Here is a 16,462-nt window from a genome sequence, read left to right on the forward strand (position 1 = left end):
CTCTGACCTGACCCTTGTTTCCTTCCAAGTCCAACAGCGAACAATACTAAGTTCTTTAAATTTTTTTTCCTTTTTGAAAATTATCTTCTTCACCGAGACTTTGATCACCAAACCAAAAATCGAACACGAAATTCCTCTTTTTCCCCAGATCTGGACCCGTCGCCGGTCTTAGCAACCTCCGATCCAATCATTTCACCTATTGATTTCAATTCATTAAACGTGTGACGCGACCCACTGGATCGAAGATGCCGGTGGCCGCTTCTGCCATCTACTTCTTGAATCTTCGTGGCGATGTCCTCATCAATCGTCTCTACCGAGATGATGTCGGGTAATGATCTACGTTCTTCTTTTCAGTTCAAGGCCAGCTACTATTAATTTTTATAAATGCAATTAGTTTCGCTGAGGGTGAATCCAGGTTTCTCCGAATAGCTAGGTTTTTTTTTATTCCCCCTTCGTGAAATAATGAAGCTTCGCTGAAATTTGTTATTTGTATAATTTTTTTCATTTAGGGGAAATATGGTGGATGCCTTCCGGATGCACATTATGCAAACAAAAGAACTCGGAACTTGTCCCGTGAGACAGATTGGAGGTTGCTCTTTCTTTTACATGAGAATCAGCAACGTATACATCGTAATTGTTGTCAGCAGTAATGCTAATGTAGCTTGTGCTTTCAAGTTCGTCGTTGAGGTAGTCATTTCTAGTTCTTTATGTTTAATTTACTAAGGTTTGCCTCATATTCCACTAGAAAAAAAAATATGTGCAATTCTTTTTCTGTCATAATTGATGCTTGCGTTTCTGCTCCTTTTCTGCAGGCTGTTGCCTTGTTTAAATCATATTTTGGTGGCGCTTTTGATGAAGATGCTATTCGTAATAATTTTGTTCTGATTTATGAATTGTTGGATGGTATGTATTCAGTGACAGTTGAATATTTATCCTTCAATGTGCATTTTCTTACTTGGTTTGTAGCATGTTTAGACACTGTTTCTTTTGGCTTGAATGATGATGTTCTATTGTAGTGCTTTATTTTGCATTTGCTGGTTAGCTATTATTCTTGACTCTTGGTGTCATGGATTGTTATAAGAATATTATTATTAGTTGTAGCTGCAGAAATTATGAATATTGCTTTTAGACTCTTGCCGGTAAAAAAAAAAAAAAAACAACAGAAAATTAAAAAACATAGGCATTTGATTCCTCCATTATCATTGCAGAGATCATGGACTTTGGCTACCCACAAAATCTTTCTCCTGAAATTTTAAAGCTTTACATTACTCAGGAAGGAGTTCGGTCCCCATTTTCATCCAAGGCAAGTTGTATTTTGCGTATTACAAATTATTTTATTTGAGGATTGATGTGTGTAGGCAATGCTCAAACAGCATATGTAGGTTTAATTTGTGCTTTTATTTTTATGTAAAGTTGCATTGTAATTAACCATTTTCAATTACCATTTGGAATAAATCATTAGCCTTCAGATAAGCCTGTTCCAAATGCAACTTTACAAGTCACTGGTGCTGTTGGCTGGCGAAGAGAGGGACTTGTTTATAAAAAGAATGAGGTTATCTTTCTTCTGGGTTCTGTCAAATACCTTTCTGTATTGAATGTTGCTGTTTGATGGTATTAAAATTTGTTTGTTTCAGGTGTTTCTGGACATTGTGGAAAGTGTAAACCTACTAATGTCTTCAAAAGGTTGGTGCTGGTTGTGGAAATTGTTTCTGTTGATGTATGCTTTGTATAACATAAACCATTTGGTGATTGCAGGCAGTGTTTTGCGTTGTGATGTTACGGGAAAGATTCTTATGAAGTGCTTCCTTTCCGGAATGCCTGATCTGAAATTGGGCTTGAATGATAAAATTGGGCTTGAGAAAGAATCACAACTTAAATCCCGTCCTCCTAAAAGGTGGCTTCTAATTTCCTGCACTCTATTATTCTCTGCCTTCTTCATATATCATCCTCTTGGTTACTTTCTTGTCATTGGTGCAGTTTTTATGATTGAATTTTGATTCTTCACGTAACTTTCTAAAGGGTTTCATATTAAACTGCCTGATTTGTAAACTTTTATACACTCTGGTTATATGTACTGCTCTCATTGCCATGAAGTCAACTTTTGACTCTAGCATGCAAGTTGAGCTCTATAATTCCTATCTCTTACAAGGCTACTTATTGCAGTGGCAAGACAATTGAGCTGGACGATGTTACTTTCCATCAGTGTGTAAATCTTACAAGATTCAACTCAGAAAAGACTGTTAGTTTTGTACCACCTGATGGTGAATTTGAACTAATGAAGTAAGCTTAGAAATCTTCTCCCTTATTTGTCGTGTTTCAAGTTCATGGTAGATGCCTTGAACCTAGAAATCTGGATATATATTTTGAAAGTGAATTCCTAATGTTGATAATGGTCTCAGTTTTTTATGTTTCAACAGTACATAATTCTTTTATAAATGCTTGATTAATGTTCTTCTTGACTTGATGTTTGATGATTGCATAGGTACCGAATCACTGAGGGAGTTAATCTTCCTTTCCGGGTATTGCCAACAATCAAGGAGCTTGGTCGAACACGAATGGAAGTAAATGTTAAGGTTTGTAATCATATATACTGGAATTGGCCATATTTGAAAGCTGATGGATCTGAAATTGGCTTATTTATATTAATATCTCAGGTTAAAAGTGTCTTTGGAGCAAAGATGTTTGCTCTTGGAGTTGTCATAAAAATTCCTGTTCCAAAACAGACAGCGAAAACAAGTTTCCAAGTAACATCAGGTCGAGCAAAGTACCAAGCTGCTATTGATTGCTTGGTTTGGAAGTAAGTGTATTTATTTGTTAATATATATGTATCTTCTTTATTCCATTTTTATGTTGAAACTCTGGCTGCCTGCTTTTCTTCTCACATAAAGTGGACCAGCCAAAATGGTTCCTTTGTGGTGCAGCCTTAACTGCATCCATCTGGTTGTCGGTAGTTTTCACTCTACTTATGCTTTATCTCTAGGTTGACTTCTGCAATTGCTCAGTGTTATATTTATCTAATGTTTTAGGATAAGAAAATTCCCTGGACAAACAGAACCAACCTTGAGCGCAGAAGTGGAGTTAATTTCCACGATGGCAGAAAAGAAGTCATGGACAAGGCCTCCAATTCAGATGGAATTTCAGGTGCCCAAATTGATTACCATTTTACTGCTTAAATATGTTGAATTATTTTGCTCTGTTTATCTTTTCTAAGGTATAGAAAACGTATTGCTATTCTTGAATTGTTCTTCAAGTTTCATTATATTACTTTAGATTTCCGTACTTGCCCTCTTAAGGATTGTTGAACTGCCGTGTATGCTAGATGAACAGAAATTTTGAAATTTGATGGGGGTGGGGGGGACTTGGAATATTGGATGATCAATGGATATAAAAGGAATAGTCATGGTCCTATTTTGTTAATTACATTTCATGAAAATGAGAAACAACATCAGTTTTGGGTGACTAAAACAGGGGATATATTTGCATTTTCAGACAAGTGAAATACATATATGTAACTTATTTGCAATTTCCTCTCAGGTTCCAATGTTTACAGCCTCCGGTTTACGTGTCCGGTTTCTTAAGGTAAGCATATTTATATATTCTGACAAGTGATTCCTTCAGGTGAAAGTTGCTGTATTGACTTAATAATTATTTTGCAGGTCTGGGAAAAGAGTGGGTATAACACAGTTGAATGGGTTCGCTATATTACAAAGGCTGGTTCATATGAGATCAGGTGCTAGAAAACATGGGATCGCTACTCCGAGATTGTATGAGAGAATGAGAATATTAACAAGCACGAGTTTGGATTTCCTTCCTTAAGGATGCAGCTACCGTTATACTTTCATGAATTATTAGGCATTTTGTTTTCCCCTTCATAGTGGAGTTTTTGTTAATATGATTACGTGAGTATTTGGTGGGTTATTTTCTATTGTAAAGGCTAGCCCTTTTTTCACAAAGCTGTATTATTTGTTTGCAAATTGCATATTGTCGCACGTTTTGTTGTAACGGTTACATGGTCGGTTTTAAAACAAGTATGAATGGGACAGCTGAAATCTGGAAGTTTGCATTTTGGAATGAATTGGGTTGATCTGATTCTGATATGGAATTGGGTTGGGTGAACTGGTCAGGTTATCAATTTGTCGGTTTGATTAAATAAATCATTAAAAGGTTTATACAAATATCAGAAATCCAGTTTAACTATCTTGTTCAACCTCTTCATACTGATTATCGAGTCATCTCGATAGTATCTCGGCAGGTTGGTTTGGGTATTACAATACTTTCACCATTGAAGAGAACATTATTTCTTTGTCTTATTTAAGGTGATAGAGTAGCGAATTGGATTGCTAAACTTGCTAGAACAAGGTTTAACCTTACCTTGGGTGCTGGTTTCTATCCTTTACAAGCTTGCAATCTGTTAAAAAATAGAACAGGCAGCCAAACAAACGCCGGCACAATCTATTAGAAATTAGGCGGAGGTTCCAAGTGCCTTATTATGGTCCACTAAACAAGAGAGTGCTTGCTTGCATGTCGAGAATGTAACTTGCAGAGTCATAAAATCAATGGAGTGTCCCCCCATTCAATCGCCACATGCAAAACACAACATGGAAACCGCGTCTGAAACACAATCTTATTCCACCAAAATATACTTGGCCGGCTCCTAACACATGTTTCAAGCTTATCTCAATATAATTTTGATTTGCAAGATTCAATATTATGTTTATTAAATATCACGTAATGAAGCAAAGCTGAATCGTATATGATGTAATTTTTAGTTTTCAATCTTAATAATTTATTTCATTTGTGTTTTTATACCAAGATAATCTAACAAATTAAGATTATAGTAAATAGAATTTCACCTAAATTTTTTGTTAATTTTACTTGTAGCCATGAACCTTATTGAGGCCTGGCTATATGATGGATGATGAACTACCACATTTAATTAATTAATAATTGACCATTCCATTACCTTAATTTCCCGACCAAACATTCTTAATACCTAAAAAAACACAAATAAAATAGATTTATCTACCTTTTCCTTTGCTTTGCTTATAAATATGCCTTCCATCTTTCCATCTCTCAATTCCATAATTTTCCTAGACATTCATCTTCAAAATTCTGACTTGTTATTTCATGGATTGCTTAGTGTTGCCTATCTCCTTATTGCGAAAATGCGGCACCGCATCACAGCTAGGTTACCAGCGTCTACCGGAGGACATACGTGACGAGTTGGACCAGAAAGTGACAGTGGTGGTAGGGAAAGAGAAGAACGAGTTCCTGATCGACCCTTTCATGTTAGAGGGGAATCCATTCCGGGTTTTGATAGACGTAATGAAGGAAGAATACGGTAGCGAAGTAATAATGGATGCAAAAGGAGAGAAGAAAAGGGTGAATTTGGTGGAACTGGATGTGATCTTGTTTGAACACATGCTTTGGTTGATGAACAATGATTGTTGTTGTTCATTGCTTCAGCTTAATAATGTCAAGGACATTATCGATTTCTATGTTGAAGATGATTAAGAGTGCAAAAGAGTTAGCTTTAAGGTACATTGTTTTCAATCACTAGTTTATGCTTAAATGATGAATCCCTTAGATGCTGTATGTATGTATGTAGTGAATTACACCATGTTTCTAACTTGATTTCAGATTCTCCAATTCACCAAAGAATTAATACATATTGATATCAATATGAACCATTTTTTGTGCACTATTACGAGTTTATATAGATTTTTTTTAAAGAAAATTCACATATATATTTATGGTTTAATTTTTAGTTTTTTATAAACAATTTTTATTTTGTTAATATATTTTAGGTTGTTGACTTGTTAAGTTGAATGGAGATGTGAATTCGACAAATTTTGTTGCGGGTTATATGGCCAAAGAAAGTCTATTGAATGAGGAAAAATTTGTATTTTCTTGAACAACATTTTCATCCCATCATTCACTTGTTAAAAGACGAATATTGGAAGTGTTGTTTTTTCAATAATTTTAGTTTGATTTGGGTTTTTAACCCTCTTTTGTCAAATTTACTATTAATACATATGAATTCTTATCATAAATTTTTATTTTGATGCTCGAATGATCAATTCAGATATTAATCAAATCGAACAACCATTAATGAAATTAATAAAAAATTTAAAATACTTAATTGTTAATTAAATAGAATTTAACTTTTTGCAAAAGTAATTGAGCTCATCAAACTAATTTTGGTTAAATTGGTAAGTTTTCTATTTACCCAAACTAAAATGACTTTCTTGGGGTTTCTAAGTTTGTTTTTGCTATTTCTTTGCTATTTTATGTTTTATTTAAACTTTTAATATTTTTTCTTTGTACCACTTCCATATACAATTTGAATTTAAGCTTCATTTGGCTTATGTATTATATATTTGATATTTACTTGCTAGTGGTTTCGGTAATTTAATTAATTAATCTCTTTCATAACCAAATTTCAAAAAATCTCCGCATATTTATATTTTTTAGACTTATCAAAATGAAAATAAAAATGTCTTTAAAATAATATTTTTTATATAAAATAAAATAAAAAGTATTCGATTATTAGATGTTAAGCAGCACCTCTCTTTTTTCGCCGTGGCCGTCCTCGTGTCGGTTGTCATTCGGCCTTCTTGTACTCTACCTTTTCCCATTTCGTTTTTTTCTTCGCAGAATAATGTCCAGCCTTTTTTCCCTCTCATTCTTCGTCCTTTTCCTAACAATCTGAGTCTTTTGTCTGTCATCTTGTAGAGGTCCTCTTCCCGCTCGCGACTCTTGGCCTTGTGTCCCTCGTTTCTCATCCGGTTGCCCCCACTCTCTGTCTTCTTGGCGCCGCCTTCACCATGGATCTCCGTTGAATGGAGCTCGTTGGAACCCGAATCTCTCTGGACTAGATCTTTGCGACTGGTGGTTGTAGCTATTTTTGGTAGCGAAATCCTCTTTCGCCGGGCTCCTTTTATGGGCTGCCACAGCATGTGATGCCTTTGGCCTCCCTTCAAAGGCATCACATGCTGTTGAAAGCTGCATCCGCTTTGCCGGTGACTTCCAACATTACCAAATATTATTCTCCTTCTATATTATATCGGATCAAATAGCAATTTAATTATTTCTATTACAAATTTCAACTTTTTATACCATTAAAAATTAACATATTTAACAGACTGATATATAAAGATTAATTTTTAATAATAATAAATTTATCTATCTTTTAAATAAATGACTTTTATTACAATAACCCTTTTACACATGTTACGAAATATGGCGGGACAACAAGTCCTTAATTAGAACGATTGGATAGATATGCTTTGAATGGAGACCTTTGGATTATTTTATGAAGATACAATACGTGAATGATAACTGCTACATGAATTTAATTAAGTCGATAAAGGAAAAGCTTCTGCAATAATAATATAATGAAATTTGCAATATAATATATAATATATATATACAACTTTGCAATGTTATATGTTGGGATGAAATTAGAAATTATTTTTAAGGGATGAAATTGAATTATAACTTTTACTATAATAAAAATATAATTTTACTACTTTAATAGTCTATATTTTAATATTTTTTAAAAGATTAAATCAAAATTTTATATTTTTAGGAGAAATTAAAGTGTAATTTTACTTTTACTAATTTAAAATTTTAAAAATTTTAAAAGATTTAAATAAAAAAATTTCTATTTTAAGAGATCGGAATCCTTGTACTTTTAATTGTACTTTTAATGAGAGAATAAAATTTAAATTTTGAAAACAACATTACAAAAAAGTTAATCATAAATTTTAAATATAAACCGTGAAAAGCATAAAAAAAAATTCAACTAATACAGCTCCCTGCTTTATAATTTATACAAATTGGTCCAAGTTCCATCAATACACGGCATTGGCAAACGTTAGACAATTCCAACTAAAAAAGGTTTAGAAAAGTTACCCTTTAAATGGAAATAAATAAATAAATAAAATCACAAAAAAAAAAAAGGAAATTGGTTTTCGTGTAGAACTGATGAATCGAAAGGCCACTTTCTTTGATTTACGGAATGTTATATTATTTTTTATAATAAAATTATTCAAACATTATATTATTTATTTAGTTATTTGATTAAAATGTAAAATTTTATTACCGCAAAAAAAAACACCATTCATGAAATTTTATATTTTACAATAAAATTAGAAAAAAAAACATATATCTCTTAAAATTTTATTTATTTTTGTAAAAAAACTAGCTGTACTTTCTTAATTTAAATATGAATAAAAGTTAAGATTGTTATATTATTTAAGAAAAATATGGTAATAAATTATCAAATCTTAGCGATATTAAAATTTTGTAATATTCTGAATTAAAGATAAAAATTTTAGAAAATATAACATTTTGTAAACCAAACCTTCCATTATTACTATTCCACAGTCTAAGGCTTTAGTTCCGACCCAAAGATTCATTGCACGTGCTTCTTTGATCCCTATATTCTCTCATCAATCTCTCACCCACCCCCTAAAACACCCTTCAAAATTGTAGGCGGCTTTTTGTAGGCTGCTCTGCCACTTTCTGGTAAAATTTTGCTCTCTTCTTTTTTTGGTTCATAAGTTGAACTTTTGCAGAAACATCTTTTGAATCTTATTGATGCTTTTTTTTTTCTTTTAAATCAGATTTGATCAGTCTTGGGTTGTGACTTTAGTCATTTCATCAACGTTTTCCAAGGTAAGATTCCTAGTTCTCGTCGAATATTACATCCATTTTAGTTTTTCTGTGATCATGTTCTAATATTTCATGTATGTATTTTGTCTGAACTCTAAACTGTCAAAAATTTCATTTTTTTTCAAGTTCCCATTTTGAGTAACCGTCTATTGCAAAAGGATTAAAACTTTGGGATTTCAGCAGAGTCCCTAAGATCTTGCTTCAACAGGTTGTCCTGTTTAAGAATGATTACAACCTTTGTCAAATCTAAACTCCAATGTGTGTGTGTGTTTGCAACAAATTTAAAGGGCTCACTTTAAAGTTTTTAAGAATTGAGATTTGATTATATGTGCTAGTTTGCTACCTTAATCTGTTCTTCAGCTGCTAATTTATTCATTTGCCTTTTGTCTTTCATTTCATTTAAATTTCGTCTATAAATAATACCAGTTCTGCTTTGCCTTTATATCTGCCAATGAGAACCAAAACATGTATTGTTCTATAAGTGACTGGTCACAATTACAGTGGAAAGGTTTGCAAGTAAGTGATTGGCTGTAGGTGCTTTCCACCTTAGATATGTTAGTGGATCTGTTCCTTTTATGTTGTACTTGTTCTTTAGTACAAAAAACCAATATGGAGATTAGTGGAAAGCATGGTTGGTAATTGAATATTATATCCATATATGACAAAACATGTTATCTTTTATGTTTCAAAAGCTTGCGTGTTGGTCCCTAAGATAAGTTTATTTTAGTTGCAGATGATGTCCCTAACATAACTAAGCATTCATCTCTAAAAATGAATTGATAACGAGAAACGGTTTTATCGAAAACTATTGCCTTTGATTCTTGTTATTGCAAACTATCTTAAGGTTATCGTGTTCCACTTAATGGCACTTTGGTGAATTAATTGTTTTACTCCGTGTGCAGATGGGAGATGTAGCTAAGGACCTAACATCAGGAACGATTGGAGGAGCGGCACAGTTGATAGTCGGACACCCTTTTGATACCATCAAGGTTAAGCTTCAAAGTCAGCCTGCTCCACTACCGGGGCAACCACCTAAGTATGCTGGTGCTATGGATGCTGTCAAACAAACTTTAGCTGCTGAAGGCCCAAGGGGTTTGTATAAAGGTATGGGGGCACCACTTGCTACTGTGGCGGCCTTCAATGCTGTTCTGTTTACGGTGAGAGGGCAAATGGAAGCGCTGTTGAGATTGGAACCTGGTGCCACTCTTACAGTCGGCCAGCAGGTGATTTGTGGGGCTGGAGCTGGAGTTGCTGTTTCATTCTTAGCTTGCCCCACTGAGTTGATCAAATGCAGGTCGGTATCGTGGCTTTTCGTTTTCTATTTACCTATCGGTTTATAATAGTTATAGCATCCTACAAAGTGTTCTTATGATGCAAGCAGATTGCAAGCACAGAGTGTATTGGCGGATTCTGCCTCGGCTGGTGTGTTGGTGAAGTATGGAGGGCCAATGGATGTAGCCAGGCATGTTCTGAAGTCAGAAGGTGGCGTAAGGGGTCTGTTCAAGGGAATGGTTCCCACCTTAGCTCGTGAGGTTCCCGGGAATGCTGTCGTATTTGGCGTCTACGAAGCACTAAAGCAATACATGGCAGGTGGGGCAGACACTTCTAAACTAGGAAGAGGCTCTTTCATCGTGGCCGGAGGCTTGGCTGGTGCTGCATTCTGGCTCACTGTCTACCCAACCGATGTCATCAAGAGTGTGATCCAAGTGGATGATTACAAAAACCCCAAATACACCGGCTCCATAAATGCATTCAGGAGGATATTTGCTTCAGAGGGTGTGAAAGGCCTTTACAAAGGGTTCGGCCCTGCCATGGCTCGAAGCGTTCCCGCAAATGCAGCATGCTTCTTGGCTTACGAAGTGACAAGGTCGAGTTTGGGCTAAATCCATGGCCAATACTAACAAGTCAATGAGAAAAATTACAGTTGAAATAAGGTTAGATCTCAAATATTGCAGCCAAATTTCTCACGAGGTATGCATACAAGTTTGCCATTTACAGTGAACTATGATGTTCGATTCAAATTTTCGGCAATACGATGACTCCAATTCTTGGAGATCGCTGTAAATTCCCATTGATTGACTGGAAGAAAACCACATTCTTTCATCAATTACCCATTTTTACATTTACTCCTCGCTGAATTATTTTACATTTTTCTTCAAAAGCATTTCATTTGCAGATGATTTCATTGCTGCAATTAAGGACCAACACAGCCTTGCCTAGATTGCAATTAAGGACCAACACAGCCTAGCCTAGATAAAAAAGCAATGGGTCTAATTCCAATTCATAAATGTTTGAAACTGGACCCAATCCAAAACGTTTGACCCAGTTTCATTTTGGGTCAGACATGTAGCATAAAATGGACTTAATCATCTTAAAAGTATTAGGAAAGCCCTCTTACTGAAAAAATGATAAATTAATTATCATATATTTCGAAATTAGTCAATTAATTTTTTCCTTGTTAAATAGTGACCTGGAAGATGCTGAAAATTATTTTTTATGAGTAAACAATAAAATGGTCACTTAATTATGGTTTTCGTTCTATTTTTATCACTCAATTATTTATTTTTTTATTTAGTCACTAAAGGTTTTAAAATTAAATATTTTAGTCGGTTTTAAAATTAAATATTTTAGTCCCTTTGAATTGATATGGCCTTTTTTTTTATTAGTTTGGTAATAAAATTAGCTCTCTAATGTTTACATATTTTATCAATTTGATCCTAAATATAAAAAAAGTCAACAAATTTAGCCATCAATGTTTACAAAATTTGTCATTTTAGTTCTAATTCTAGGAAATTAATAAATTTGGCCCTCAATATTTTCAAAACCTATCAATTCAGTCCTCACTCAAAAAATTAAAAAATATTTTTTAAAAAATTCATTTTTATCCCTTTATAACCCATTGGCAAACACATGTGAGATGTTAAAATAAGAAAAAGAGTACTTTCTTACAAATCACTTGCAATAATCTTTTTTACTATAATTTAGGCTTCACACGAGACCAAGCTAATTGATTTGGAACTTATTTGGAATAATTGGTTGCATTACTACCCGAACAGATAACGTTTTAAATGCCTTTATTTTCTATTGGATCTTGATTTTTGTGTGTGTGTGTGTGTTTTATCTCATTTTTTTAGAGTTCTTTTGCAAGTGACTTGAAAGAATATATATTTTTTCTTATTTTAATACCTCACATGGGTTAGCTGTAAAGATGGCAAAATAACCTGAAACTAATGAGTTTTGAGCCGATCCAACCCAATAGGGTCGAGTTTTTTTAGTTGAAGTCGGGGGTTGAGGCGTGGTGAATTAAATTTTAGAAATAGTCGAGTTAAATCAAGTCAGATTTAGAATAAAACTACTCACTCTGTCCTAAGATATTTATGAAATTACCCTCTTTACATACTTAATATTAATTAGATTTATAAAACTTAAATTTTATCACTAGTCTCATTCTATTGCCTCTATACTAGTCCCCTTTCACCTGTAAGGTTATTTCCTCCATTTTCTATCTTCTTAATATAATAATTTATTAAAGGAATATTTGCTCCTTTTTGTGTTATAATCAAAAAATGTGTGTAAATATACATTAGCACAGAACTTCAAAGACAAATCATCAAGCAAATCTAATAAGAAATAGTGCCAAAACCTTTCATTTGTTAAAAAAATTTAATTAATCACAATTTTATAAAAATAAAATTTAAAACTCAGGTCGAATTGGATCAAAATTGAGTATACTATTAATTTTCGGTAACTAACGAGCCAAGTTCGAGCTATAGATTGAGCTAATTCAAGCTTAGTAATACTTGATTCGAACAGCTTATGAGCCTTATCGAGCTTTTCATATTTTCATATTATTAAATTACATTATTTTCCATAATATATATAATTAACCATAAGCTTACTTATCAAGTCGAGCTGAAGTTCAAGTACAAAAATTAATAAACGAGGTTAATCGAACTCGAACTTTAATAACACGATTATATCTTGAATTGAGCTAAGATTCAAAAATAAATGTTCGATAAAACTTGAATAGAATATCAAACTTCGAATTTGAAATTGAGATTAAATTTGAGCTTAATAATATTATAGTGAAACTGGATTACCCTGTATATAGCCTAATTCTTAGTGTTTAGTGTGACATATTGTCGTGGATGGCATAGGCGTGACGAAGGGCACATGGCGATTACCCAAAATATGTGTTGCACACCCACTTTACATCTCCAAAAAGAACGCTTCTTTTTGGATATGGAATTACCCTTTTCTTGTCAATGTAAGATTAATACAGTTTGTTCATTTCAACAGAGCGCTTGACGTGACAATAGGCAATCAAGGGTCTATTTATTATAAATTCAATATCCTCTTCAGAGAAAAAACGTCTGATTCACACCCTGCCTACTTATAATGACACATGCATGTTGGATAGAAATTTTGGATTATTTGATTGGCCCTTTGATGCTAAGATGCATACAAAAGTTTCAACTTGATCTAAGCTTTAGACCCCACTTTTACCGATACTTTTAACCTCATCTGAAAGCAACTTTAGGTAAGTTGATATAACACAAAAAATAGATTCAAAGTCAACCTGGTCGGGGCCCTTTTCAATACTTACCCTACCTTTTTAACAGCTCTCTTCTGCAGTTAAAAGAAAATGGGCAATGCAATCAATCAAAAACACCAATGGCTGACTACATCTCATTCTCAAATACCTCGGCAAATTGCAGCAAAGTGATGATTTTGTGACAGTAAAAAAGATAAAAGACATTAATGTATTTCAAATGTTCCCCTTTGCACCGAAATCAAAACTATATATCAACATTAATCATTCTTAAGCAACCCCATTGAGAATCTTCACACAACCCCCACTAATTTAATTCATCATAATATATGCTTACTTGGGGTCCCAAAAATAAGTGTTCAAAACTTTGATATATACATATATATATATTGATGTTGTGTTTCATGAATGGGTGCAACATCATTACCCATTGTTGGTTGATAAATGATAAACCCTTTTTTTTTACCCTTAATTAACTTTGAGTTAGGGTTGGATCAATCGATCATGTTCACACCATTAGACCTGATTTATGAGATGATGAAGATTAGGTATTTCCCTACAAGGAATATTAGAGCAATATTCAAAGAGATATTATATGATTTGAAAAAACCCCTTTTTGTTTAGGTCAAGTGGACAGGCTGGACCTAATTATTGGACCACCAAATAATAATGTATTTAATTTATGCCTTTCTTTAATATAACCATTAATAAAATCAACTTGTATTTTGACCCCATTTTTTCTCCTTTTATCTCATTTTTCCTTGTATATCACTGATATGTATGTATGCATGTATGGTAAGAATCTGAATGGATGCTGCAAAAAAAAGATTCAAATCCTCTTAAGCAGCAAATTGGGAACATAAGGTGTAGCAAACAAAAACACATGCACACAAGTGAGAAGAATAATAAACAAGGTATATCTCCATGTTAGAGAAATGTTGAGCTGTAGTTAAACCTGCCTTTCTCTTTGAGTTAGGAGCATTGCGCACGTGGAATCTTAACATTTTCCATAATAATGTAAGCTTTTAGAAATGTAATTACCGTATTTAGATTTCAAACATTGCAATCACATGATAATTACACATTTTCAATCGTGTCATTAATATTCCTGAATATAAGAATAATTTAAATACTATCTCTTCCTTAAATAATTTTACATTCTTATTGAAATCTTAAATTTTAAATAATTTACCCACTTCTTTTATTATCTTTAATCAATTTCATCGTTTTTTTAATTTAAATAAAATACAAGTCTAATTAAAAACATTGTTTTACCGATATGTTTATTATTAATTATTGTATTGCTTAAAATTGTTATTCTGAGTTTCCAACAAATTTAATGAATTATATAATTATACTATTTATAAATTTATTTATATTCACTTATTAGTATATAAATTGTAATGAAAAAACAAAAAGAAAGTTCATAAATTTATGAAAATTAAAACTAAAACTAAAATTTATTAAAGAAACTACATTTATTAAAAAAACAAATTTTATAAGGATAATAATATAACAAAATGTAATCTTTTTGTGAATTACAAGAAGAAAGTAAAGCCCTAACAATAACACAAGTAGTGTAATTCAATCCCAAATTATACTTGGGACGATGAATAACTTAACTATAATCTTACATTCCAGAAGAGGCCTGACTTAGGTAGTTTTTAATTGTAGTCTAAGGCATCTCTCATGGGAAATTGAAGCTGCCCTATGATTTAGAAGTCAAATTAGCAACTTAAATTGCAAGAGGACAACAAGTGTGTGTATATATATATATTGAATTCTAGATTCAAGTACCCTCTTTTTCATATAAACAATTAAAATCATTGAAGAATCATCACTTTTTCTATACCTTTTCCCACCATTTTAGATCTATTAATCCCAACCCTCAAAATGTAGTTAGCCACTCTTTTGTTTTTTCAATTGATTCTTAGACATTGCGAGAATAAAAGCCAATATGCCAACCCTTAAATTATTTTTGTATCTAATTCTTTAAAAAAAGTTAGGTTAAAATATTTTTAACAATTCATGTACTATTTGTATCTTTAGAATTCAGTCCTTTTATTTTCGAATTTAAAAATACAAATTCATCTATTAAATTTAAGTCTATTGCAAGTGACGTTTTTATTTCAAAATATGACACCGCAAAATTTTAAAAATTTAATAATATTAATAATTGGATCTGAATTTTTTAATTAAAAAAATAGATGAATTAAATTTCTTTAAATAAAAATAAGTATAGATTCCAAATATATGAATGGGTACATGAACTTGGAACAAATTTTAATAAAATAATAATAATACAACAAAGATAAAATAGTATTCGGAAATCAATAATAAGGCAACAGAATAGACATGGAAAATTCAATCATTATACCAAATTATGATAATAGTTAAAAAAAAGATATTTAAGTGATTATGCCACTAAATTCTATGGACTTTAAATTGATCGACATCAAGTTCAAGATTTTGATTTTTATTTGTAAAATTATTCTCCTTTTTTTCATTATAATGTTATTACTTAATTATAAAAAAATTACACTAAGAAATAATATTTAATAGATTTGACTTTGAGAAAAAATAATAAATCTTTTCAAAGAAAAAGCAAAGACTAAATTAAAAGAATATTGAAAAGGAATCAATAAGTGAATGGAAGAAAATAGTGGTTGCTGCCAACGGAAAAATTAATTATACTTTTGCTTCATAATATTGGAGTTGACAGGGAAAGGAATTTTTTGTTCGAAGGTATTTATCGGATGAGTTTAGTTATTAATTTTTTGTATTCTATAAATTTATTAAAGGGTAGATGTTGATTATGAATTATAAAATTGTTTCATATTTAAAATGAAAATTAAATTCTCAATCACTAATTAAGATAAAAGAGATACTTAACATTTTACTCAACTCTCGTGATTTTAATCAAAAATAAATTTAATTATGAAAAATAAAATATTATAAAATTAACAAATATAATATATAGGGGTTGAGTATATTCATGGAGGTATATAATAATGCAAATAATGAAGGAATTGGTTTGCTTAGCTGGATTAGCGTGGAGTGATGTGGAGTGAACCCCTTATTTAATTTCTCTAATCTCTCTCTCTTCCCTCACTTTTGGCAATTAATTGTGACTTAAATCAATCAATCAATTTATTTTTATTTTTAATTGAAGGAATCAATCAAATTATTATTTTGGGTTCATATTGTGTGAAATCCAAGGCATAAATATTA

General features: G+C 32.1%; 2 protein-coding genes across 2 annotated transcripts; both read left to right on the plus strand.

The window, feature by feature from the left end:
* The first annotated feature begins 9 nt into the window (after nucleotides 1-9).
* Nucleotides 10-4,097, plus strand: LOC107924474 (AP-2 complex subunit mu). Its single transcript, XM_016854934.2, has 13 exons — nucleotides 10-328; nucleotides 510-687; nucleotides 813-903; nucleotides 1,209-1,303; nucleotides 1,463-1,552; nucleotides 1,635-1,683; nucleotides 1,756-1,894; nucleotides 2,164-2,280; nucleotides 2,483-2,573; nucleotides 2,655-2,797; nucleotides 3,027-3,141; nucleotides 3,535-3,579; nucleotides 3,657-4,097. The coding sequence occupies exons 1-13, from the start codon at nucleotides 246-248 to the stop codon at nucleotides 3,735-3,737; spliced, it is 1,317 nt and encodes a 438-aa protein (XP_016710423.1). The 5' UTR covers nucleotides 10-245; the 3' UTR covers nucleotides 3,738-4,097.
* A 4,213-nt stretch (nucleotides 4,098-8,310) lies between these two features.
* LOC107922850 (mitochondrial carnitine/acylcarnitine carrier-like protein) lies at nucleotides 8,311-10,805 on the plus strand. The gene is made up of 4 exons (XM_016853048.2): nucleotides 8,311-8,532; nucleotides 8,631-8,682; nucleotides 9,582-9,973; nucleotides 10,061-10,805. Exons 3-4 carry the CDS (start codon nucleotides 9,582-9,584, stop codon nucleotides 10,560-10,562), a joined length of 894 nt encoding a protein of 297 aa, XP_016708537.1. The 5' UTR covers nucleotides 8,311-8,532; nucleotides 8,631-8,682; the 3' UTR covers nucleotides 10,563-10,805.
* The last annotated feature ends 5,657 nt before the right edge of the window (nucleotides 10,806-16,462 follow it).

The sequence above is a fragment of the Gossypium hirsutum genome, chromosome A11 (assembly GCF_007990345.1).
Source record: "Gossypium hirsutum isolate 1008001.06 chromosome A11, Gossypium_hirsutum_v2.1, whole genome shotgun sequence".
Lineage (NCBI taxonomy): Eukaryota > Viridiplantae > Streptophyta > Magnoliopsida > Malvales > Malvaceae > Gossypium > Gossypium hirsutum.